At 50.7% G+C, this 22,350-nt stretch overlaps 10 protein-coding genes across 10 annotated transcripts; 4 read left to right on the forward strand and 6 right to left on the reverse strand.

Moving 5' to 3' along the window:
• Positions 1 to 148: 148 nt before the first annotated feature.
• Positions 149 to 1,657, forward strand: FIBRA_05287 (uncharacterized protein; the record flags this gene model as incomplete). Its single annotated transcript, XM_012327058.1, has 8 exons — positions 149 to 209; positions 265 to 776; positions 826 to 1,015; positions 1,070 to 1,158; positions 1,205 to 1,280; positions 1,340 to 1,371; positions 1,426 to 1,531; positions 1,584 to 1,657. The coding sequence occupies 8 exons, from the start codon at positions 149 to 151 to the stop codon at positions 1,655 to 1,657; spliced, it is 1,140 nt and encodes a 379-aa protein (XP_012182448.1).
• A 124-nt stretch (positions 1,658 to 1,781) lies between these two features.
• FIBRA_05288 (uncharacterized protein) lies at positions 1,782 to 2,504 on the reverse strand (the record flags this gene model as incomplete). Its single annotated transcript, XM_012327059.1, has 4 exons — positions 1,782 to 2,033; positions 2,092 to 2,208; positions 2,262 to 2,408; positions 2,463 to 2,504. The coding sequence occupies 4 exons, from the start codon at positions 2,502 to 2,504 to the stop codon at positions 1,782 to 1,784; spliced, it is 558 nt and encodes a 185-aa protein (XP_012182449.1).
• Positions 2,505 to 3,243: 739 nt separating this feature from the next.
• Positions 3,244 to 5,427, forward strand: FIBRA_05289 (uncharacterized protein; the record flags this gene model as incomplete). Its single annotated transcript, XM_012327060.1, has 6 exons — positions 3,244 to 3,708; positions 3,763 to 3,967; positions 4,429 to 4,550; positions 4,609 to 4,770; positions 4,822 to 5,238; positions 5,296 to 5,427. The coding sequence occupies 6 exons, from the start codon at positions 3,244 to 3,246 to the stop codon at positions 5,425 to 5,427; spliced, it is 1,503 nt and encodes a 500-aa protein (XP_012182450.1).
• Positions 5,428 to 5,799: 372 nt separating this feature from the next.
• FIBRA_05290 (uncharacterized protein) lies at positions 5,800 to 6,529 on the reverse strand (the record flags this gene model as incomplete). The annotated part of the gene is made up of 2 exons (XM_012327061.1): positions 5,800 to 6,201; positions 6,254 to 6,529. 2 exons carry the CDS (start codon positions 6,527 to 6,529, stop codon positions 5,800 to 5,802), a joined length of 678 nt encoding a protein of 225 aa, XP_012182451.1.
• Positions 6,530 to 7,122: 593 nt separating this feature from the next.
• On the reverse strand, positions 7,123 to 8,400 carry FIBRA_05291 (uncharacterized protein; the record flags this gene model as incomplete). Its single annotated transcript, XM_012327062.1, has 7 exons — positions 7,123 to 7,236; positions 7,295 to 7,419; positions 7,477 to 7,662; positions 7,713 to 7,836; positions 7,887 to 8,120; positions 8,171 to 8,302; positions 8,353 to 8,400. The coding sequence occupies 7 exons, from the start codon at positions 8,398 to 8,400 to the stop codon at positions 7,123 to 7,125; spliced, it is 963 nt and encodes a 320-aa protein (XP_012182452.1).
• A 266-nt stretch (positions 8,401 to 8,666) lies between these two features.
• On the forward strand, positions 8,667 to 10,166 carry FIBRA_05292 (uncharacterized protein; the record flags this gene model as incomplete). Its single annotated transcript, XM_012327063.1, has 5 exons — positions 8,667 to 9,109; positions 9,163 to 9,194; positions 9,243 to 9,340; positions 9,391 to 9,969; positions 10,029 to 10,166. The coding sequence occupies 5 exons, from the start codon at positions 8,667 to 8,669 to the stop codon at positions 10,164 to 10,166; spliced, it is 1,290 nt and encodes a 429-aa protein (XP_012182453.1).
• A 1,675-nt stretch (positions 10,167 to 11,841) lies between these two features.
• On the reverse strand, positions 11,842 to 13,323 carry FIBRA_05293 (uncharacterized protein; the record flags this gene model as incomplete). The annotated part of the gene is made up of 3 exons (XM_012327064.1): positions 11,842 to 12,546; positions 12,605 to 12,850; positions 12,898 to 13,323. The coding sequence occupies 3 exons, from the start codon at positions 13,321 to 13,323 to the stop codon at positions 11,842 to 11,844; spliced, it is 1,377 nt and encodes a 458-aa protein (XP_012182454.1).
• A 368-nt stretch (positions 13,324 to 13,691) lies between these two features.
• FIBRA_05294 (uncharacterized protein) lies at positions 13,692 to 16,089 on the reverse strand (the record flags this gene model as incomplete). Its single annotated transcript, XM_012327065.1, has 9 exons — positions 13,692 to 13,772; positions 13,826 to 13,858; positions 13,912 to 14,106; positions 14,543 to 14,764; positions 14,815 to 15,209; positions 15,264 to 15,438; positions 15,493 to 15,605; positions 15,686 to 15,865; positions 15,960 to 16,089. 9 exons carry the CDS (start codon positions 16,087 to 16,089, stop codon positions 13,692 to 13,694), a joined length of 1,524 nt encoding a protein of 507 aa, XP_012182455.1.
• A 418-nt stretch (positions 16,090 to 16,507) lies between these two features.
• On the reverse strand, positions 16,508 to 17,418 carry FIBRA_05295 (uncharacterized protein; the record flags this gene model as incomplete). Its single annotated transcript, XM_012327066.1, has 3 exons — positions 16,508 to 16,949; positions 17,009 to 17,193; positions 17,251 to 17,418. The coding sequence occupies 3 exons, from the start codon at positions 17,416 to 17,418 to the stop codon at positions 16,508 to 16,510; spliced, it is 795 nt and encodes a 264-aa protein (XP_012182456.1).
• Positions 17,419 to 18,506: 1,088 nt separating this feature from the next.
• FIBRA_05296 (uncharacterized protein) lies at positions 18,507 to 22,242 on the forward strand (the record flags this gene model as incomplete). Its single annotated transcript, XM_012327067.1, has 20 exons — positions 18,507 to 18,737; positions 18,791 to 18,915; positions 18,974 to 19,098; positions 19,144 to 19,236; positions 19,301 to 19,450; positions 19,503 to 19,614; positions 19,667 to 19,738; positions 19,788 to 19,859; positions 19,914 to 20,018; positions 20,076 to 20,285; positions 20,339 to 20,366; positions 20,417 to 20,488; positions 20,541 to 20,573; positions 20,630 to 21,088; positions 21,147 to 21,242; positions 21,299 to 21,376; positions 21,426 to 21,566; positions 21,617 to 21,994; positions 22,057 to 22,113; positions 22,192 to 22,242. 20 exons carry the CDS (start codon positions 18,507 to 18,509, stop codon positions 22,240 to 22,242), a joined length of 2,688 nt encoding a protein of 895 aa, XP_012182457.1.
• Positions 22,243 to 22,350: the final 108 nt, after the last annotated feature.

Consider the following 22,350-nt stretch of genomic DNA (forward strand, 5'->3'; position numbering starts at 1 on the left):
CGCAGCGTGATCGTCGTGGGTTAGGTTAAAGTTGCATAGCGGACGCGACGCGACGCGTCGTCGAGCGCGTGCCGATCGTGGCACTACCATTTCGGGCTGCCTGTCTGGGGGAGTCAGACCCATCATTCACTACAACTCCTATCTCGCTATGTTTTCGAGCTTGGATGTCGACATTCGACCCGGACAGGGCCTTGGAATGTTTCACCTCGGTACGTGAACAATTAGGCCCTGTATGGCTGCCTGAACCTCGGTTTCATCCGGTAGGAACGTCACTCTGGAATGTAATGGATCTCCTACGCAGAATGCAGCACGCATTCCCCCTAGTTGACGTTAAATTTGACCCAGACTCATCAATAACTCCAATAATACTACATATCCGACCACACCTTGACCTCCTCTTCTCTGGCCATCATCAGCGGCTCCATACTATTTGCCTTAGGAGACTGCGTGATCCCAATCCACCCGTTACACTAAAGTATAAGGATACGACACTATCTTCTAGCGAAGAGGTTCTGAGGCGGGTTGGTGTCAGCCGAACCTTCGGCCCAACATATCCCGGTGATGACCTACGATACCCCGGAGTTTCCTTTACGTTTGAGGAAGACGGTAGGAGTGATGGGCTTAGTGGCCCCCCGTCGCAGCGCGAAGATAGAATGCAAGAAGTCAAGAGAATAATTATCGCACAGAAATGCTTGGATGGCGAAGTCCGGGATGAGTTGGACGAGGTATGCGAATGCCCTGCCATGTTTGGGGAGATACAGCGCGCTGTTGTGAGGGTATGAAGACCATTTCGCACTTCTCGATACTGTTATTCATGTTCAATAGGTACATGATGGAGTAACATTGTATTTCTTCCCGTCGTCCACGGAATCCGTTCAAATACGAATCGGCGTCAGCACGGCGCAAGACCTTTCCTGTGATCTAGGGTCACCGCTTCGAGTCCACTACAAAGAAGACGATAGGATGACCATTCACTCAAGAAAGGGAAACACGGATGACGACACAGATACAGATTGTGGGTATTTTCGCCAATCCTCTGTAACTCAAATAAACTGATTCTTATTTACAGATTTCTACAATTATCTCCAGCATGGGATCGACTTCTTGATCTCTGGATCGACGCACGTCGTGAAGAAGATAATCCTCCACTCCAATGTGGTATGTCCATAGAATTTTCACGCTCCCCGTTATTGACGTTGCGTAGCCGGGTACTGCGTTGTTTCAGCGCTATAAACGATGTCCATGGGAGATCGAAGGTCAGCCTGAAGATGATGAAGATGGTAGGGAACTACTGCCGAAATTATGCGCTACTATAATATATATATATATATATTTGCAGAAACTCCACCGCGAATCAAATTCTATGACAGGGTACTGAAATGGCATGTACCGATAGATGCAGGGCTGACCTTCACGGGTTATTAGGTTGACGATATAAGTCATTTTCTAAATCCAGGCGACACGCCAGCATCTATGCTACTCGATCGTACAGATGACGAAGACGGTCTCACGTTACCTAGTCCCAAAACTCGTGAGTTCAGTAGTCCATTACACTGGGTAAACCGACTCACTTCCATTATCAGGCTTACTTGGTTTTGACGGGATCATTCTGGAGGCTACGGAAACTGCGCAAGTAGTCGCTGTCATGTTATTTTAATCACAACAGCCACATTTGACATTCATAGCTTCTGTAGCATAGCCAATGTAAAGTGCGTAGAGTACTGCGGATCAACTTGCTTTCTATCGGACGTTATGTACATCTAATGTAAAAGACTGTATACTCAAGATTTGAATAACTCTGACCAGACAGTCCGTAATTCCTCTAGCTTTGAGATGACCACGATTCCATCCGAACCCTCGCTTATGTCTTTCCCGATCTCCTTGACCTTGCCTCCTTCCACAGACATCATTCCGTGTTCGCAGAAATGGACACAGCTACCCCAGCCCAGTGTTTTAGCAGCTTTAATATTGGATATGCTGTCATCGACAAAGTAGCATTTGGAAGGGTCAGATATGCCTGCCTTCTCAAGGGCCTGCGAAAGTATCAATGATATGACAGCTGTTGCAACGTCCGCGTGCGGATGTACCCACAGCATGATAGTATTCGGCTTCAGGTTTGCAGCAGAAATTTGAGTTTGAATAATCGCAATACACCAGGCCCTCGATCTGGTCCTCTACACCGAGTATGCGCAAGACGCGCCGCGCGTGCTAGATGATCATGTCGACAATGTCGCATTAGCTGAGATGATATAATTGCTTACTGTCTTATATGCATTGGTCAGACCCCATACTCGGGCTTTGGATCTATCAATATCTTCAAGGAGTTTCCGAAGAGCAGGGTCAGGTTTGAGCATGTCTTCTAGAGGGAGCGAGCCATCGCACTTCTGATCGAAATCTATCGGATCTTGCTATTTTATGAGCACCGCTATAGAGCAGGAACTTATGAAAAATTGGTATCTTACCGATCTCATGGTGCCGAACCAGCCCACGGATAGCAAGGCCATACTGCGTGTAGTATTTGTGATGTAGTTCTGAAGCCTGCTCTTCGGGGAAACCAAGCGAGACGAAATAAGCTGACAACACGGTCCTGTCAGTTTCTGACTGCCGAAGCAATTACTTCAAGTAACCATGGATTCGCTGGCCCATCGCATGGGATATACGTGCACTCGCAGAGTACAGCGTGTTATCGATGTCCAGCCAGACTATGCAGCGATCATCATCTGAAGGATATCACCCTGATCAGCCTAAGTGAGGAGAAGTGGAGTCGCATTCTAATGGTATTCCTGACCATGGGATCCCATGTTAAATGTTTTCTGGAATCTGAAGGATCCAACCAAGGTACCGAGTGTGGTGGTGTGTGCAGAGCAAGGTCCGCACACTCGGTGTAGAGTGCGGGCCGCTGTGCGTACAAGCGCCATGATCAGAGCGCCATCAGACGCAGGTCGAGCGCCCATTTCCCGATGTAGCGCATCTCCAGACGCTGCTGACTAAGCTCCATAGCCACCTACGAATCTTCACTAGAGGGCCGTCAACACAGTCCAGCAACCCTCAAGACCCGACTTTGTGAGCATACTTCCTCCTCTATGTGTCTGAGGGGCGTCCAGAGAAACCGTTCATAACGTGGTTAACGTTGGATCGCGTTTTAAACGGATTTTCGGGGATGGATGCACCGACATCCATCAGGATGGCGCCCAAGGACGGATTGCCTGCTTCTTGTTCTAACATACAGCCGTTCCGTTATAGATGGCTCGCAGCAAAGAACTCGTACCCGGCGTCGGCCGCCTCTCTCGCTCGCAGGTCTTTGCCCGCCGCGCACTCTACAAGGGCATCAAGAAAACTGAGAAGCCGGCTGCCACCGAGGCAGCAACAACAAAGGAGGTACAGGTCGGCGGCGAGAAGAACAGCGCGAAGCGTCTCGTGCCCACTTCGAAAGCACCTCGATTCTATCCCGCCGAGGATGTTCGTCAACCCAAGAAGAGCCGTAAATCGCCAAAGCCGACGAAGCTGCGCTCGTCCATCACGCCTGGCACTGTCCTCATCTTGTTGGCGGGCCGTTTCCGGGGCAAGCGCGTGGTGTTCTTGAAGCAGTTGTCAAGCGGGTTGTTGTTGGTTACGGGACCATACAAGGTCAACGGCGTGCCCCTCCGTCGGGTGAACCAGGCGTATGTTATTGCAACCTCGACCAAGCTTGACCTCGGAGACTTCAAAGTATGTTTTACCGTGTATGAGTTTACGGAAGCTCTTAAAGTGCTGTATGATTAGGTCGACGAGAAAATTAGCGACTCATACTTCGCGAAACCTACCGCCAAGGGACATCGGTCAGCGGAGGCTGAATTCTTCTCGGAGGGCAAACCCAAAGAGAAGGAAGCATTCCCCGAGTCGAAGTCTAGCGATCAAAAGGCGGTTGACGCCGCCGTCATTGCTGCTGTCAAGAAGACCGAGAGCCTCAACAAGTACCTCAAGGCGAGTTGGGGATTGTCAAAGGGACAGTTCCCCCACGAGATGAAGTTTTGAGGACAGAGGGCAGCGGTTGGAGCGGAGAGCTGAGGCATGAGCGACTGGGTTGCGGAGGTCTCCATTGAGCCTATGATTTATGATTTGCCATGTAGCATGCATATGACATCTCTTACTTGCCAGCACCCAGTCATTGTATGATGAGCAGCAATGTCGTGTATGCATGCTTGGAGATATTAAACAGACAGTCTGAATCGTATTGCCACTAGTACAGTATTTGTGTCCACCTGCCATTTCTCGTGCCGTTTATTCGACAATTAAAGTGACGCTCGTGCTTTCGTTTGTCGATGCTCACCACGCATGTCTCAAGACTGTCTTCCGTTCGACATGCTGCACGTTTGCGGAGAGCGCAGAAATGCAAACCATTGCACACTTCTCGAACGCTAGTCTCCTCGACTGTACAACATCTTACAGATGGATTCCTGGACTTAGCCATTGCGTTGCCACTGCCGCCCATTCTACCTCCTTACTCCACGACTATCATTGTCGTCACGGTTGTGAGCCGCCTGTTCTTCACCGTCCCCTTCTCTGTCTGGGTAAGCATGATGCTCGCCTCGTTTCTGCGTTCTGTGTTTGCCTCATAGGGCCTTACAGGCTAAGAATCGACAATGGCGGGTGGAGAATTTAGTCAATCCACAACTCCGTCAAGAGATATCCCAGCTGCAAAAGAAGGCGGTTCAGGACATGCGCCATGATGGATTTCGTGGGGACAGAGATGCAGCGCTGGCAGAAGTGAACAAAAGGAGCAACATTCTAGTGCGTCCACACTACTGCCTGTTGCTACCATTGTTGAGATTATCTCCGCAGCTCAAGGCTCGCAGAACTGAGCTCCTGAAAACGCATCGATGTTCATCTTTTTTGACCATGCTTGTGCCGCCCCTGACGCAACTACCGCTGTTTGTTGGCTTTAGCCTGGTACTCAACAATGCCTCACAATCGCCCTCTGTGCTGGACAGCGAGTCATTCCTGACACTAACTTCTCTGTCACATTCTGATCCTACGGCAACGCTGCCAATCGTGCTTGGATTGATAACACTTGCTAATGTGGAAACTGCACGATGGTTTGCGGGCGCTGCTGCTCTCGAGCGCGAAAAGAAGGTTGAAAAATGGGCTGCGGATCGCCGTGCTAAGGGCGAAACAGTTGTAGAGCCTAGGAAAGTTGTTCAAGCTAGTTTGAGAGCGCTTTCCGTGGCTCGTATCTTGATAGCGTCTGTAGTCCCCGGGGTGAGCTCTGCATTACATCTTCAATTCGTGTATATACGTTGAACTCTCGCCTTTCAGAGCATTCAAGTCTATTGGGTCGTATCGGCTGGGTTTGGTTTAGTCCAATCATGGACTTTGGATTGGTGGCACGCTAGGCGAACACAGGCTCGTCATGAAACGCCTGCAGGTCCCTCACAGTCGACTTCATGATATGTTTGCAGGACGCCCATTCATCGTCTACCATAGTAGTGTGCTATTTGGTGAGTCGTGTATCTTTAACGTGCTGGATGACTATAAAACGTGGTTCGAGGGAACCAGTAATCATCCTGAAGGGATACTGGACGTCCAGTGAACTCCTCTTGATCTAATATGACGATAATTGTCAATTGACACATTCTTGTGCCGACGCTAATATGCTAATTACAGGATAATCTGGATGCACGTTAAGATCGCTACTGCGTCTGATGTGTATTCATACAACCAGTGACATCTATTCTATGTTTTGCTCCTAGTAGTGCGCCGTTCCAAGCAAACGCCTTTATAAATATGAGGAATTAGATATTCGTGCTGTGCGCAGAAGAGTCAAGCTCTTTTCCCTAGATGACCGTCTCTCTTGTCTACATAGCGTCCAATGCCCAAGTGCCATGTAATCCTTGGTATCATCAAACTGAATCCCGTCACGATGGTGATCCATAAAATGCCTCCCCAACTTGCCACATCCCATCTGCTGTCTCCGAGTGCCCATAGGGTGATTCCGATGTGTAGAAAATCTCCCAGGAGGAGGGGCTTTAATAGCGCGCCTACGATCTTCTCCTGCAATGCAGGCTGCGAGAATAGGTACTTGCGGCAAGCCGAAAGCACGAAGAAATTCAACAATCCGAGAAGGCCTGCGACGTGGCCGAGCTGGAGGATTGTGACGCGAGTCGCCAGCGGCATCGCGTCGGGAGGTCCGCCTACAGGCCATGGTGCTTGCTGGTCGTGAGTCTGAAAACTGGGGGTCGGCGTGGCTGAGCAGAAGGCAGAAATGGACACGCACGGTTTTTGGATCGAACACAGCACCGATGAAGCCGAGGCTGGTGAGCAGAGGCTCGTACAGCCCGAAGATGACCCAGTAGAAGGTCGGGAGAGCCGTGGACGGCGGCATGGGGCAGAGTGCGGGCGGGAGGAGGTGGCCGACGGGTGGACACCTTTTATAAACCAGCTCCCGGCGATCTGTGCGACTGACGAGCCCGTCAGAACCCGTGGAAGAGGCAAGGGATCTCACACGGTCGGGTCGAAGAGGCGCAGTCGTGTGTGCCAAGGCAGTCGCCATCATTACCGCACCAAATTTGGGTCGGCCATATTCCCCGGCCTGCCCTGAACGATCGACTATTTGGACCCCCTTCGGCGCCACCGCGGGCCTCATCTTACATGTCGGTCCATTTCTTACCCAGGCAATCGACTTCTACTCCTCCGTTGAATTGCCAAATGGCAGGACCAAGAGTGCTCTCGCACGAGATGGAGGGTCTAATGCTCGTTTTTCTGTCGGATATTCCGCCGGTGGATCTCGGGCTTCGCCCCTTCTGACATACTTATCTGTTGCGTCTCCAAAGTTACACGTTGTCGCCTCGCCTCGTTCCCGATGTTCTTGAGCATATGCAGATTACATAGCCTTCCCTGTAGCTTGTCAGTCATGTGTCCATGTGTACTGGACTGTGTAACCTCCATCTCGAGTATACACGCAATGTGTGGCAGTATATCAATCTACCACAACTCGGTGTTCAGTGCCTACATGCCAACTGTCGGGTGTATTTATGCAGGGTATTTCGCAAGAAGTATCCGTTGATCCTGGCAGCAACTCGGGTAACTGTATATAACATCAAGGTATAGGTTGACTGTAGCGATATGGAGAAGGGTATGCAAGTGTTAGCGAGCAGATTCGGGCTGGTCAATGCCAAGTGCGGCGAGATACTCCTGATGTTCAGCGCGATGCTTGCGAACTGTCGAATCCACTGAATGCCTCCATATAGGTAGGGCAATCTACAAACGTGATCGGATGTCAAGCATTGGAAAAGCCTGTGACCACGCAACAACTCACGAAGCCGATCACACCGTATAGCATGTCTAAGAAAGTGCTGTTACGTGGCGAAGACCCAGCCGTCGATGCGCGGAAGACATTTCCGATGAAATCATACGTGATGTGGAAATCACCGTTCTGTACACCTGTGTCAAGCATGACTGTCAACTCCGGACAGCATTCATCACTCGCTAAAATGATACCTCGCAAAAGTCCGGCTGCAACTACCTCTGGGGTTGCTCCTCCGTCCGACTCTTCGATCTTGAGAGTAAGCTTCGGCTTATTTCGATTTTCTTCCTCATAGCCCGGAGTATATATTGTCCCAGGGAAACAAATATGCACATCTATACCATATAGTATCAATTCCGACTGGAGAGCTTCTGCAAGGCCTGCACACGTCATCAGATCAACTTTGTAAGACGCACGAGCATGACATTACCTCTGAGAGCGAACTTTCCGGGGGAGTATGCTGAGTAGCCAGCGATGGAGAAGTATCCGAGGACTGATGAGACAAAGACGATTTTCCCTTTCTCGCGTCGACGGACCATCCTCTTAGTGCTGACCTTGGGTGCCGACTTAACAGTGTGACAACGAAGATGTGATAGAAGCTCACTAATGCTGACGATGCTTGTGCCCAGAATGTGTCGTCGAGGCCCTTCCTCAGAAACGCCTCATCTTGCTCAACGAAAAAGCCCGGAGTTGACCTTCCTGCACATAGAAAGGCGACGTCTGGGGATTTGCCTCCATGTGCTTGAGCAGCAGCCTCTAACGCGGCGGCAGCGCCCTGTTCAGTTTCAACCGCATAGGAATACGCCTTCAGAATCTGATTGGGTGTCTGGCGTACGGCCTATCCAAGACTTATGCGCTCAGCAATTTCTATCACTAAACTAGGCGCACCTCCAACTCTTCAAGTGCTTTCTGAAGCCGCTGTTCGTTGCGTGCGACTATGGACACGTCGGCTCCCTTCTTGGTCAAAAGGATGGCCAAGGAGAGACCCAGCCCCGACGAGCCACCTGTGATGTAACAATGCTAAGTGGCAGTCAGCATCATGTAAAACCGGAGGGGAATAGCGACGCAACTCGACCACGGGGATCCCATTTGCGCTTGAATAGCTGAGATATGAACATAGCAGTTGCCGCTGCAAGCAAGAGTGAAAGAGCTATCCTAAGCATTGACTTACTGAGCTAGCATCACACTGGGACGAGCCAGGGCTGCAGTCGGCATGAACAGAGGTCGGGCCTAAGCGCAGGATCATTTGAAATGTATTACATAAGCAGAGCCGGCGGTCGATCGACGCGTTGGTTCGAGTCCTCCACCCACGGACCACGACTAGGACTTCCGTTAGTCCTCCGAGTCTCCGTCTAGCTCTGCTCAGTCAGTCAAAGGACTGTCTATGTCCCATGAAACTCCTTTATCGTTGCCGCTGGAAGACCCAAAATTAGCTCTCGGCGGTCTGCAAACTTCGAGCAATAGTTCTAATACCCAGAGAGAAAAGGATGGGGAGGAGCGGAGCGGAAGTGTTGGCCATGGTGACGAGGATGTTGGGTCTGCCTTAGCACATCACATCTCGATATCTGATGCTGCCTCTCTTGCGTCCATCGACCGCCCGCCCGGAGAAGAGGAGAAGCTACCCCCTGCCAAGGTCTACGCTCCGTACTCTTTCCCGGTCTTAGCGCTCTTGATGCCCGCCTCGGTGTTCGGATGTCTCGCAAGGTTGGGCCTTGAGGCTTTGGTCACATTTGATGGACAAAGTATATTCCCGCTTGCATGGGTCCAAGTGGGCGGGTGTTTCGTCATGGGTTTCTGTCTCCGATTCAAGGAACCCTTCGGCCAGTTGTAAGCATCTAGCTTGTTCGCTGCTGAGAAGCTTGTTTATTCTGCTACGCCAGTTATGGGCCGTTATATACTGCGTGTACGACCGGTAGGAGCTTTCGTATTTTCAAAGACTATGCGTTGACTCGGGACATAGGCTTCTGTGGATCTTTCACTACGTTTTCCTCTTGGCAGTTGTCTGTATTTCAAGCATGGATCAATGCAGGCCACTTCGACCGACATTGGTTACACGATGTTCGTCCTCCGTAACTCAAGCTGTCCATAATCTGACATGCTACTCACAGGTCATAGCCGGATTGACCCAGATGTTATTTACACTCGATTTGTCCCTGATTTCGATCCAATTTGGAGCACATATAGCATCATTGGTGCACCCCTTCATCCCATCCTTCCCATCACCCAACAAAACTTTGCGTTACGGTCTTACCGCACTCGCAGTCCTCATATACGCCGCCACGTATCCCGCCTACTTCCGTTTGCCCGAATCATTCAGACATAAGGCGACCTCCGCACTCTTGTACTCGTTCCCAGGGACTCTCACACGCTACGTCTTATCAATTGAACTCAACCGTCGCTTTCATCTCTTCCCCGTGGGGACATTCTCAGCCAACATGCTTGGGACGGCGCTTATTGCCACATTCACCGTGCTCGAGAGCACGCGAGGGCCACCCAGCCCCAACGGCTGTAACGTTCTGATTGGGTTGGCGGACGGATACTGTGGGTGTCTGACTACAGTCAGTACATTCGCGGTAGAAGTGGCGACGCTGGAAACCCGAAGAGCATGGTTCTATGTCATAATCAGCCTAGTTACTGCGCAGTTGCTGCTGCTCGTCATTCTGGGCCCTTCGTACTGGGCGGGGAACGTGAGTGATCAGATAACATGCTCTTACACATAAACTATCACTTTGCCGCTCATCATTAGAAGCATCACTTGGTGTGTTGCCATTCGGATATTCTCGTCTGTATACCCAGTTTGGAGCCTGCTATTTGCACCATTTTTGGGCAATTGTATCAAAATTTCATGTTACTCAAACGTCTGGGATTCCACTGGCGCGAGTAACACACGGTACATTCTCAGGAACAAGCTGTTTGGGCGGTTAAATTGGTCCATTGTTCTATTGGCGGGAATCCCTCCGTGCAGACGTGTCCATCGGTGAGTGCGTATTTTAGGTCGAGACAACCAATTAAGGGCGCTTCCGTGGGCATGTATTGTGCGCCTGGCGGCAAAGGATCTATATTTGTCACAGCTGGGCAAGGTGCGAAAGAACATCGGACATGTTCAAGACATATGATCATCTTGTGCGTCTCGTTTGTTGAGGTCATCACTCAACTTGACACGCGTGCACAGCGATGCAATCCTGCGTGCGACTCAGAAAGGCTGGAGTAAGCACACGGCGCAGGCCACCGCATCGATGTCTGCCAGCCAACCTAAGCCTTGAGAACATGCGCCGCCGAGCACTCCTAGTTGCTCCCCCTGGTAATCCTCACACTAGCACTGTTAGCATCCGACCCCGAGTAGGTTGACGCAGCGGGGTCAATAGACAGCCTGGGCTATGATATGTCTGCATTCTTATCATGGAGTAATTGAGTGAAGTCACTAAAGAATGCAGCAACACAAAGACCCGTACCGAGTAGACAGTACACACATGTCACAGCATGCACGAGTCCTTCGAAAGGGGTACAGCACGTACCGTATGGTGTCCGCATTGAGCGCCTCATTGGGATCGATGCGGTATCCCCATCCTGGCGCTGATTTGGCAAAAGAGCCATTCTAAATTCCTGATGCGACTTCACGGGAGCAATTTGACTGGAGTGATGTGCCAGTACACGAAACAAGGCACCGCCGCTCTTTAACCGCCGCAGCCCCTCAGTAAATCAGACAAGTTGTTGCAATTGCAACTTGGAGATCGGTGTCAAGCAAGTCTCGAGCCGGCTGAGTTCGCCAAGAGGCGGGTGGTGGCGCTCAAGTGGCGCGGACGGCGGATCTACCGAACGCGTCTCACGTGCTTAAGACGCGTCGCGTCGCGTCATACTCCCGCGCCATCGTCACGTCGTGGTCTAGGCATCCAACCGAATAGAACCTGTGTCGAAACTCAGTTCGTGTGTATGATATATTCCATCTCCGAAATCCTTTCTACCCATGACAATGCAAAGCAAAACGCGATGCTGTATGCTAAACAAGATGAAAACTCAACCTAGCCTGCTCTCCTAGCAGGCCCATCTCTTCCTCGAGGAGCGCCCGAGAATCACAACAAAAGCAGGATAACGAACAACGCATCAGCACAGGCCGCAGAGGAGACAAAGATAGTACGAAGAATAAATATAGCGCTGTGATGGACGTGACTATGATATGCATGCAGACGTTGGACGTGCACAGGGAGTACCGTATCGTGTTGAAGCTGACATGGGAGCATGATGACGTTGAAAAAGGATATGAGTGTCATTAGATCGCTGCACAACCCACTCCGGTCAACATTCGGACCGAGGGTTATAGGGTGGTGCAACTGGTGGTGTACAATGCGGATGGTAGCAGGAGCGTTACTGCAAACGGTTAACAACGTTCTATAGTTGAGCAGGCAGTCCACAATGGGTCGCCGGGAATCAAGTGTCGAGGGTGACAGCGGCGATATCGAACCAATGACATATGATGATGAGTGACAGTGGAGGGGTAAACGCGGCGTCGTGGTATCCATGAGATTGAGGCGTGGCAGGTCAGTCGTAATTGGGAGAGGCAATTACATAGGGAGACTCTGGTTCTTTTCTTGAACGAGCGTCTCCAACTCCTTTCGGAAGATTTCGCGCGTTCGCGATCGCGAATGCATGCGTATCCGGCTCTGCCAGTCCTTAACCCAAGCCCATCGTGACAGCCGTTCCTCTGCAGAATCCACATCCAGCGGTGGTACGGATGATGTTGAGGTTGACAACCAGTGACGCAGATGATCTCGGCCCAAAATAGGTGCCAGCGAGAGTATAGAGAGGAAGGCGAGCTTGAAAAGAATTTCCGGCGACGTGAGAAGGGATCGTACGCTCTGGTGTGCGGGCGACGGATTGGAAGCGACAGTTTGGAGAATGTCGCCTATTTGACAGGTTACTGCTGTCCATGGTAACGCACCCAGGAAGGATCCGAGGAAGCAATCCCAGATGGCGACGCCGCAAACACCAGATGCAATGTTGATTCCTGCCCAAGGAACTACGCCAATCAGACGCAGTATTGAAAGCCGCACCCACGCTTGCTTATGCTTATTGCTGGAAAGATTGCCTATGCTAGAGTCACCTTCCAGTGCTGATCGTGTGAGCTCTAAAGCGCGGGGAAAGACTTGGGTAATGAAGGGGGCTATTGGTGCCGCGAGGAGTGTCGCACAAATGGACCCCACAGTGGTCAACAATGTGAACAGAACGGTAGCAAGTGCCGGAGACACGAGAGCACCGGCTAGGACATTCTGCGAGAGGCAAACATGAGCCAAACGGGAAGTGGATACAGATTCTTGGCACACGTACCCATATGACGCTGCCGGGTATTGACCAAGCATGTTTCCAAACCGCGGTGATAGAGATAACAGCAAGAACATGAACCATGGCGGCGGGTCCACTCTGAGTATAGCCCTGAAGTTCACGGCCGAGCTCTGCGAGGTCGGTGAGATTTCGAGGCCACTGGAGAGTAATGGGAAGGGTAGACATGGCGAGGACAACTAAAGCAGCCGAGAGAGGAAACAAAATGAGCACAAACAACACGGGGGTGTGTATCTGGGAGTGGATTAGAATTTGACCTGGCAGGCGTAAAAGGTACGCACTGAAGGGGGCCCCCTGAGAAGCCATCTACGAGATGGAGTTTGCGAGGTGCCTGGAAATGCATCGGCGAATGTCGTCTGTGTTGGTGAAGCGGAGAGAGGCAGAATGGTAGAATCTGTGCTTGCACGACTGAGACGGGGAGAGGAGGGGGTCGAGAGGTCCTGATGGCTCTGGGAGAGGTCGAGGAGGTGGAGGCATCTGGAGAGGGTAGATGCAAGATGGGAATCTGAGGAGGGAAGGGAGGACAACTGGAGGTCGTGGATGGGGGGAGTGTGCGGAGGAGTGATCATGGGGGACTGGACGGGAGGGAGAGCGAGCAGCGAGTTGGACCTGCGACGCGAACCCAGGGTACTGAGAGTCAAGGGCGGGCGGACATTCGTGGAGGACGCACGGTGACGGTTTGGAGGAGGAACAGCAAGACAGGCCATCTGCATAAGCAGGGGAAGAAGGGAAAAGAAAGATGAGAAGATGAAGGCGGTTGAGGACGTGAGGCGGACGAGGCGTTGGCCGGACAAGCGGGCCTCTTACGCATCCGACCTCTGTCAGCTCCCACGCCCTCTCGGCTCCGGCACGCTTACGCGACTCCCGGCTCCCGCATCTCGAGACGCCTTGTCCGATGCCGTGCCGCTGCCAGTCTGATGCTCACTCAGCGCCCAGATCATGTCCCCAGTCCAGTCCGGACGGCATGCATAGCGGCAGCGACTAGATAGCATACAGTTACAGTGGACGCATAGAACATCGCGCGGGCAACCCTCCCCAGCAATCGATAGCCATAATAACATCATCATCCCTCCTTTTAGTGACCTGTCCTCCTGCTCTCCTGGATGATCGTTCCAAGCTCCTCCAGCTTGCGCTTCGAGCGCAGAAGCGTACCGAGCTGTATTCGCACCGTGAGCCAACAAATCGACCTCCAACTCGACAGCAACGTACCCGCTTCTTGGTCAATTTCCTTGCCTTCTTGTCCTGAGGCAGTCAAAGTTAGACAACTCGTCGCCCGCAACACCGGGTATACTCACCTTCGAGTTTCTCAGCAGCTCCATCACCCGACGCTCATATGGCGAGAAGCCCGCTACTTCCCGTACAACAGAGCGCACGACCTTCGTGCGTTCAGACTGGATGCCCTTACGCTGGCTGGGGCGGACACTCTTTGCGATCGGCGTCGTGGGGTGACCCTTGTTCAGGCCGTAACGGAGGTCTATACATTCGCATTCCTATCGCATCAGCATCGTCCTAGCCGACACACCGACAAAAAGCGATGAATACGCACTAGAGCGGGCCATTTTTCTTGATGTCTTGAGGGATCTTGCTTCGTCGCTGCAGACTTGGGACGGAGCTGTCCTACTCTACCACGTGACCACACCTGTGGCTGCGGTACTGTACAGTTGCTGGCCGAAAATCGTTTAAAGTTCCCACGCCCCCTTTGGGAAGCCAAGAATTCACGCAGGAACAGCGCAGAGCATCAGAAAGCCGGTCATCGGGTATCCAGATGTCTACATAGATAGAGTTTGCATAGCTGGGAGAACAGAGATAGGCACCGTTACGTCTGTACTAAACAAGAACAAGTGTAATGTAATGAATTGCTTGTGATTCAATCGTTTAGCACACTTGTGCGGCCGGCCTCGTGGTCCACTGTCGCACGACCCTAACCTTGGACCCCCCAGGAGAGAATTGTTCGACGAGTGGCCGAGCACTTCGGCCATGCGGCATATATGGAGATGAAGATGGAGATTTGTCGACAGGTGTGGGTGGTCGCAGAGAGGGCGCCGACACAGAATGAACCACAGTCCGGGTCCTCATGCTTGAAGACGGTTCTTGTAGTTCCTCCTCTTCCTCCTCCTCCTCATCGTCGTCTGGACCGTCGACTGTGTCCTGCAAAACAGGGTCAGGTACGCATAAGTGAGAACTCGCATAAAACATACTGCAAAGTCTTCCATGGGCCTGTCATCATCGATGTCATCATCGTCCTCTTCATAATCTTCATCATCGTCAAGCCACCTCCCCTTCCAGTCAACATCTTCCAGCTCCTCCGCACTCCAAGGCCTGAGCCGCATCCATTGCATTCGCGGACCGCTCTTCGCCCTCTCGCTAACTTTGAATCCATAAATTTTAGGCACATAAATTCTGCCCTCTGCTTGTTTTTGGCCGCCATAAGGATTCGGATTGATGAAGGGCGAGGTGTGCGACGGTGAGCCACCCGAAGATCTGGGGGATACGGAGGAGCTAGAGGGTGAAGGAGGCTTCCAGAATGGTGCCGGGGCAAGTTCGCGGTAGCTCTGGAAGAAAAGGTGTGCAAAGGTGGTTCCAAAGAAGGCGCCTGGGGAGGACACAATCAAATTTCGCTGCCAGTCATGGAGAGAAGGGAGCATACCATCTACTCCTTGGAATCGGCTACTAGGTGGTGTGTAAATGTCATTGCAGTTTGGACAGAAGAGCTTCACTGTGTCAAGGCCAGGGAGATCCGATCGCCCGCACGGTAAGACATTACACCCATGACAATAGACTCGTGGGCATGAACCAAACATGCCCCCTTCATACTTGTCGACCTAAAGTCTCATAAACATGAACGTCCTAAGCACTGAGAATGCTCTACAGCATACCATTGCTTGCAGCCCTGCTCTTGTCAGGACGTAGCGCTGGTGAACAAGACCATATAATAACTCAGCTGATGCTTCGACTATCGACACATCAGGAATTTTTGTGGTATCTTCATCTTAAATATGAGTGAAAGACGAAGGGCGCATGAGAGTATCAATACATGTTCATATGACAGATAGCGGATAGTGGACGCACCCGGTTCGACATCCAGAACCATCTCCATAGCTTCCTTCCAAAATGGAACCACCAAATTTAGTCCGGTAAGATTAAAGTCATCTTCGATGAAATCTTCGGAGACCTCGCAGAAGTATTCATGTCCCGGCAAACAGCAAAACCAGCTGATCCAAGTCAATGTCGATGTAGGAGTGGAAGAACCTGCGTGGCCCACACATGATCAGCAATCATAGCACACTTCTATGCGGTGCGCACAGAAGGTGAAGAGATAATGGTTGAAAGTGATAAGACGCACTGTCGCCATCTCTTTGTTCATCTATGTCCTCCATAATCTCGTCGCCCTCTCCGGTTTCACTTAAGATCTCTTCCTCTTCGACTTCATCCTGTATGACCTCCACGGGTGCTTGCTGGGCGCGCCTTGACATGTCCTCCCCACAAGATGTCGACCAAAACGTAATTGGATGCAAGCGCAATGGCGCAGCAGCTCAAGTGAGCCAGGGTTTGAGTCGAAACTCGACCTGCAGCTGTGGGTGAGGGTATGGTTGCCACGAGGCTCCTCGGCGTATGTGCTAAATCGGGAAAGATCTGGGATACCGTAAATGGCAAGTTAGGTGTCTGTCTTAATTTGCGCATTACTGCGGCGGCCCACACATGCACAGTAAAGAGTCAAAGTACGACATGTATAATGATTTGAATGCACAAAGCTGTAACAAAACTATCCAGAGCTAGGAAGCACAACCGCACGAAAATTGTCAGCATAAGCAACGAGTATCTGATAGACCTAGTATTAACATATAGCAATGTAGAGACTCACCAGACCCATGTAATGTTGGGTCGGACGAGTCAGAATGTCGTCGGAAGGGTGAAGCATGGAACACCGAAGTATTCCTTCACAACCACCAGCACTTCCGACTCCTTGTTGGGACGAATAGAGGCGGGATTGACTCCGGCCCAAATATGCCCTCCGCGGATATTGTTGAGTCCTTCCTTGTGGATCTTCTCTCGCGCTGCAGCAACCTTGACAAATAGCTCCATCCCTAGGCTATTCGCCTCCGCGAGCGAGAGAGACTGACCTCGGGTGATCAGGGTAGCGTAGGCGAACACAAGGTCGTTTGGGTCTAGGTTGTATCGCATCCAAATACTGATCTTGAGCATTGGATCCATAATAAGCATTTTGAGCTGAGAGACCGCGTGGAAACGTAAACTATCGATTTGCCACCGGTCAGCCTGGTCTAGTATGGATGACCACTCGTCAGCCGTCGTCGCTCTCCATGAACCAAGAACGCTAACAAAATCTGTCTTATGAGTGCAGATAGAGACAGAATGCGCGATGCAAACACTAACGATGGATATAATATCCAAAGCAGCCGTATAAAATCCCCACCGTTGACCCCGGCAAGGACGATGGGATTCTCATCTACTTTCCCTTCCGTCGAGTTTTCCGGGGGAGGCACACACCACATCTCCCGGAATACAGTGGAGTGACGCTCAAGTATAGAGCGATGCAGTTTGTAAAGTGTGTTCTCTACCTATAAGACTGATCTGTTAATATTTATTCTAATTGTGGCAGTCTGACGAGAACATACTAGTAGAATAACATTCCCGTCCCCAAAATAGTACTCTCTATGGCGCTTCGGTACATCTGTCTCTGGATTTGTCCCTGATGATGGCGACCCAAAGATGCTGTGTAGAGGATCAGAGTTGGGCGGAACCTGCGATGGGTCGTAACTGCCAAACCCGGCATTGGTCGACATGCTTAGAAGACAGTTGCAGATATGAGCTTCAGCAACTTATGCTGCCGTTAATATAATGCTGCAGCGGTCGCGAGCTCGTATACAAAGACAAGTTACAAGTTTGCTGATCAATCGGCCCCGTGTGGGTAATTAGTCAAGCGGCTTACCGGGTTAATTAGCGACCACACGTACTCTTCCAGGAGATATAGTCCAAAGCCTGAGCAATATCCTGTGCACTCGTTTTCATAGGCGACGGACGTTCGAGCTGTGTGGCAGACTCGCCTCGTTTATTCGATGCGGCAGCATTAGTCGCGGACATGTGATCGCGTTCTTCACGCGTTGTCGGCGCTACTGTGCTCCTTGGCTCTTGCCAACTGCATAGTGCATACTATTAGCTTCTCGGTCATCCAACGCGTCTATCCTCTTTCTGTGTAACCCGAACCACAGAGAAGATATATTCTATACCTTTACTTCTTGATGGCGCGGGATCCATTGCAAAGCTCACCTCCGTCCCTCGGAAACCGCAGCCAATTCCACTTCAAGCCCCAGAATGCAGGCTCGAAGGCCGAACTAAATTTCACAAGGGCACAATTCATGCAAGGGGGCTCGAGCAATGCGACAGATGAGCGACGCGCAGAGAGCGATCGCGTATTGAAGCCGCCCATGGCGAATTTACAGAGGACTGATCATTCCGACACCGGACGCGGCCGACTCATTTTTGGCGCGAGGTTTTCGTCACCCCAGGTGGAACATCCACAACCGCAGAAGCCTCTTGTCTCCGGTGAACATGCATATAGTCAGATGGATATATCAAGTTTGCCGTCTGTTGCATTTAGGCTGCCGTCTCCCCGAGCCACTGAACCACTACGTGAACATCCGTTGCCGATTGTAAATTTGTCGCGCAAAGCCTCAATACAGCAATCTCAATGTATTGATACCAATAAAACTGGTCCGAGCAGGAGTCTGCATTATCGATTCGGAGGGCGTGAGTCTGTTTGACTCTTGTTTGCACATATACAACCTTTCCTTAATTATCTGACCAAATCTTGTTATCATTCCCACAATAAGCTATGCACGAATCTGTTGAAATTACAGCAGTGCCTCAATCCATGAGCACCTCCCAGCACCGAGAGTCTCATGTTCAAGGGACACCCTCTCAGGAGGTCGCAACCGTCAATCGCATTTCGAGTGTTCCATCAGTCGACGTCGTCCAACCTTCGTGCTCGAGAAGTGCCTCTGTAGTTAGTTCAGTTTTGACGCGTCAGGACGAAGATATATCTTCGATCATGATGCGCGGTGCAACTGATCTCAGAAATGCCAAGTTTGAAGTGGAAGAACAAGTAGGTCAGACCGGGTATTCGATTTTTTTTGTGAACTGAAGAGATATACACAGCGTCGTGATATTGAATTCCTGCAATCACAGATAGAAAGCTTAAAATGCGAAAAGGAGGATGCACTTAAACGTTTGCAGGGAATCAAGCACGCCGCTAAACAGAGCCTAGAGACGACCTCGAAGAGGTACGACTCACACCATCGCTCATGAGAACGAGGCTGCATATATGCGCAGCTTTCATAGCCTAGAAACCACGATGAACGAGTTGAAGGCTCAATCTCAATCGTCATTTGAATTTGTCATCCAAAGTCGCCAATCACTGCCCAATGTACAAGATCTCCGAGAAACTATCGCTAACGCTATGAAAAGTGAGTATTGGCGACACGAAGAACAGACTAACTTAACACAAGCAGGTATCGAACCACTCCTAGACGAAGGCGGACGCTTAGCTCAAGCGTCGACAACTAGGAATATCATCGACAATCTAGAACTTGAGCGCGAAAAGTGTCAGTAGAATTTTCTTGGCTGCTTATTCTGCACCCACTCATCGTCTATTCACCGCGCATATAGCCCAGCAAGTTGCGGATATACTTCGAGATCGCCTCCAATCTGTGGGAGCAGAGCTTGTCGATGCCAAATGTCGCATTACAGAGTTAGAGGGTGGACAGCTCGCTGATCGTCAGGCGCTTTTTGCCTCGACGGATAGCATCAACACCGCTAGTACGTCTCTACAGCATACTATATTCCTGTCTCATCTGTTCACGCGTACTAGGTCAACAGTTTAGTGCATTGGCGGAGAGGTTAGAGAAGCAACAGCGAGATATGTATGAGATCTTGGCTACTGCTGCGGACGCAGAAGCAAAGCTAGTGGCCGCTACGGAACAGTAGGTTACTCAACTTTGTTGGATTCGGTCACGAGGATTCATCAGCTGCCAGGGTTGCGCATCTCAAAGCAATCATAGTGGAGAAGGACGATCGACTACGGGCATTAGAAGATGTTCAAAGAGAGTACGCGCAAGATTTTCGTCTTCACTATTGGGTATTAACTTTGTGTCAGAAATTTGCACATGTCCAGCGAGCTCGCTAACCATGAAACCAGAATCTCTTCGCTTGCCTTGACTGCTCAGGAGTAGGACACGGTCATTCATCGCAAAATTCTGTTGACACATCTTTATCTTTTTAGGTTGGACACCACGCGCTCCACTTTGCGTGAGCGTGAGACTAGAATTCGTGTACTGGAGTCGTCCGTGGGTATCAAAGACGAAGTGATTTCTGATATGAAGACAAGGTGTGGTAGCCTACGAAGGCGAACCGTACGTCAAAATCTGATCGTTCGAAATACTAGATTTTCCGTGCTAGAAACTCGAATATCCGAGAACTTGGCGGTGATCTCTGGGCTAGAGGCAGATCTTCGAGATCATCAAAATCGCCAAACCCTCGCAAGAGAACAATGTAACGAGAGCGTAATCCACATCGGTAAACTACAAGAGGAGCTTCAAGAATTGCAAGGGAAGCTGGAGAGAATGCATCATGAACGCAAGATCTGTGACGAGAAGTGCGCATCAGCCTCTACGTTAGATGTTTATATTCATAAAGTCCAATGTACAGGCTGCAGCAAGCCAACTCTCGCTGTCAGGTATGTTTAGGGGTAACGAATGCCATTGTCTCATAACACTGCTCGGTTAGACTCTTGAAGAGCGTTTCGAGGACCAGTCAGTGACATTGAAGATTACTAGAGAGTCAAATGGAGACTTGCAGGTATGCTGTATTTTCGTAGACAGGCTGGTTCTCCTAATACTACTCCTCAAAGGAGCGCTTGCTTGCCGCCGAGGCGACCCACGCGGTATGTAGCGCATGCGAGTGTGACCACCACTCTCATGTCTTTATGTGGACTTGTAGCGAGAGCTCGAAGCAACGAGGGCGGAGTTGAGCTGCGAAATTATCTTGCTCAAAGAGCAGAAAGCGACGTCGCAAGACAAGATCCGCGACCTAGAACGACAGCTTACAGCTCAGGATGCCAGAGCCGGGACGCTTAAGGATGCTTACGAGGATAAACTGAAGGAACAGAGCAATACATACGCTGTCCTCAAGGAGGCAGAAGAGAAACGAGCAACACGTATTGATAGCGAACTAGAGCGGTCACGATCTGCCGCTGAAACTTTGCAAGACAGGCTTACCTTGGCTACAACTGAGTTAATCGATCTTCGCTGCCAGTTGAACTTGGCACAAACGGCGTCCCAATCACAACTGGAACAGATAAGTGTCCTCCAATCCAACATCCAAGACATGGAAAGAGCTACCCGCGCGCTGTCGGATCGCGCGAAGACTATCGACGTTCGCTACAAGAAGGGTGATTTGGTGCGCATTCATGTTATCTGTCTGCCGGAATATTGTTCTAACCGAAGATTTCCCACAGGACGAAGATGAGAAGACATTTATACAGAGTCTCATACAAACTTCGCAGGCGATACACGAGAAAGAATTGGTCGCCAAAGGCAATGAACTTCGTCGCGTGAGTGGATGGCTTGCTATTTGCGTTTCTAATGGACCATTGTCACCATTGTCCAGCGAGACAATATTATTAAGGACTTGCGTTCGAAAGTACATTTATTGGAATCCACACTTGCCAAACATCTTCAATCTCAGGTAAGTGGCAATAACCCTAATTCCGGGGCATCCGAAGAATAGAAAGTAGGCCAAGACCAAAAGCGTTACATTCGTTCCTACGACCACCGCAGCCTTGGAGCAGAAGTCTATGATTGATCCGACAACCTGGAAGTCTTCTGACGCAAGCAGTTCTCCACTTACATCGCAAGCTCCTGATAGAGATGAGCCCGTAAGTGGTAGCCCTGACTTATAGATATGATCTTTGCAAGCTTCAGGTAGTCAACGAATGTGGACCCCGTTACAAGCAACAAGTCGATGCCCACCGCTCTACCTCTAGTTGGCCGAACAACCGCCGCTATTCGGATGATTACTGATCGAACTTTGCCCGTACCATTTCGACCAGAAGAGTCACAAGTGGTACCTGCTAGCTCTGACACACCTTCTGCGGCGCATCAACCGTCTCCGCTGGAAGAACCATCGGACCGTTTTTTTTTCAGAGCACTCGCGAGGGATTCCTCGGACGATATCATAGATTTTGAAGATCCTCCCGCTAGCACTTTGCCTCTGGCAGCAGCCCTCGGCAAGAGAATCAAAGCTAGCCCCCCGCCTGTGAGCGTTGAACCGAAAGTAGCTAATCCTAAACCGCCGAAGCGTGCGGTGAGCCAACTATTGACTCCAATTCTGAGAACTCTATTCAAAGTTCATTCACGTTCGTACAGAGAACATCAATTCATAAACCCGAAGACGCAGCCGTCTCGGTGGTTTCTGGTGACAAGGTATGTAGGTTATGAGACCACTACCTGGCACAGGTAGTCCGCATATACTGAGACGAGCATACTACTAATTGTTGTCAGCCTGACCCTCATATTGGAGCATCAAAGACCAGATCGCGGAAGCGGCGCTGAACTGTTTTAAGGGCTTGTACCGTGTTTCGAAATTCGGAATGGACTGGTCAACTTCCTCCCGTAATTATTGGTGTTCTCTGTACGCCCATCGAATGTTCGGGGAAAGTT

Source organism: Fibroporia radiculosa, assembly GCF_000313525.1.
Source record: "Fibroporia radiculosa TFFH 294 genomic supercontigs, scaffold4111, whole genome shotgun sequence".
NCBI lineage: Eukaryota > Fungi > Basidiomycota > Agaricomycetes > Polyporales > Fibroporiaceae > Fibroporia > Fibroporia radiculosa.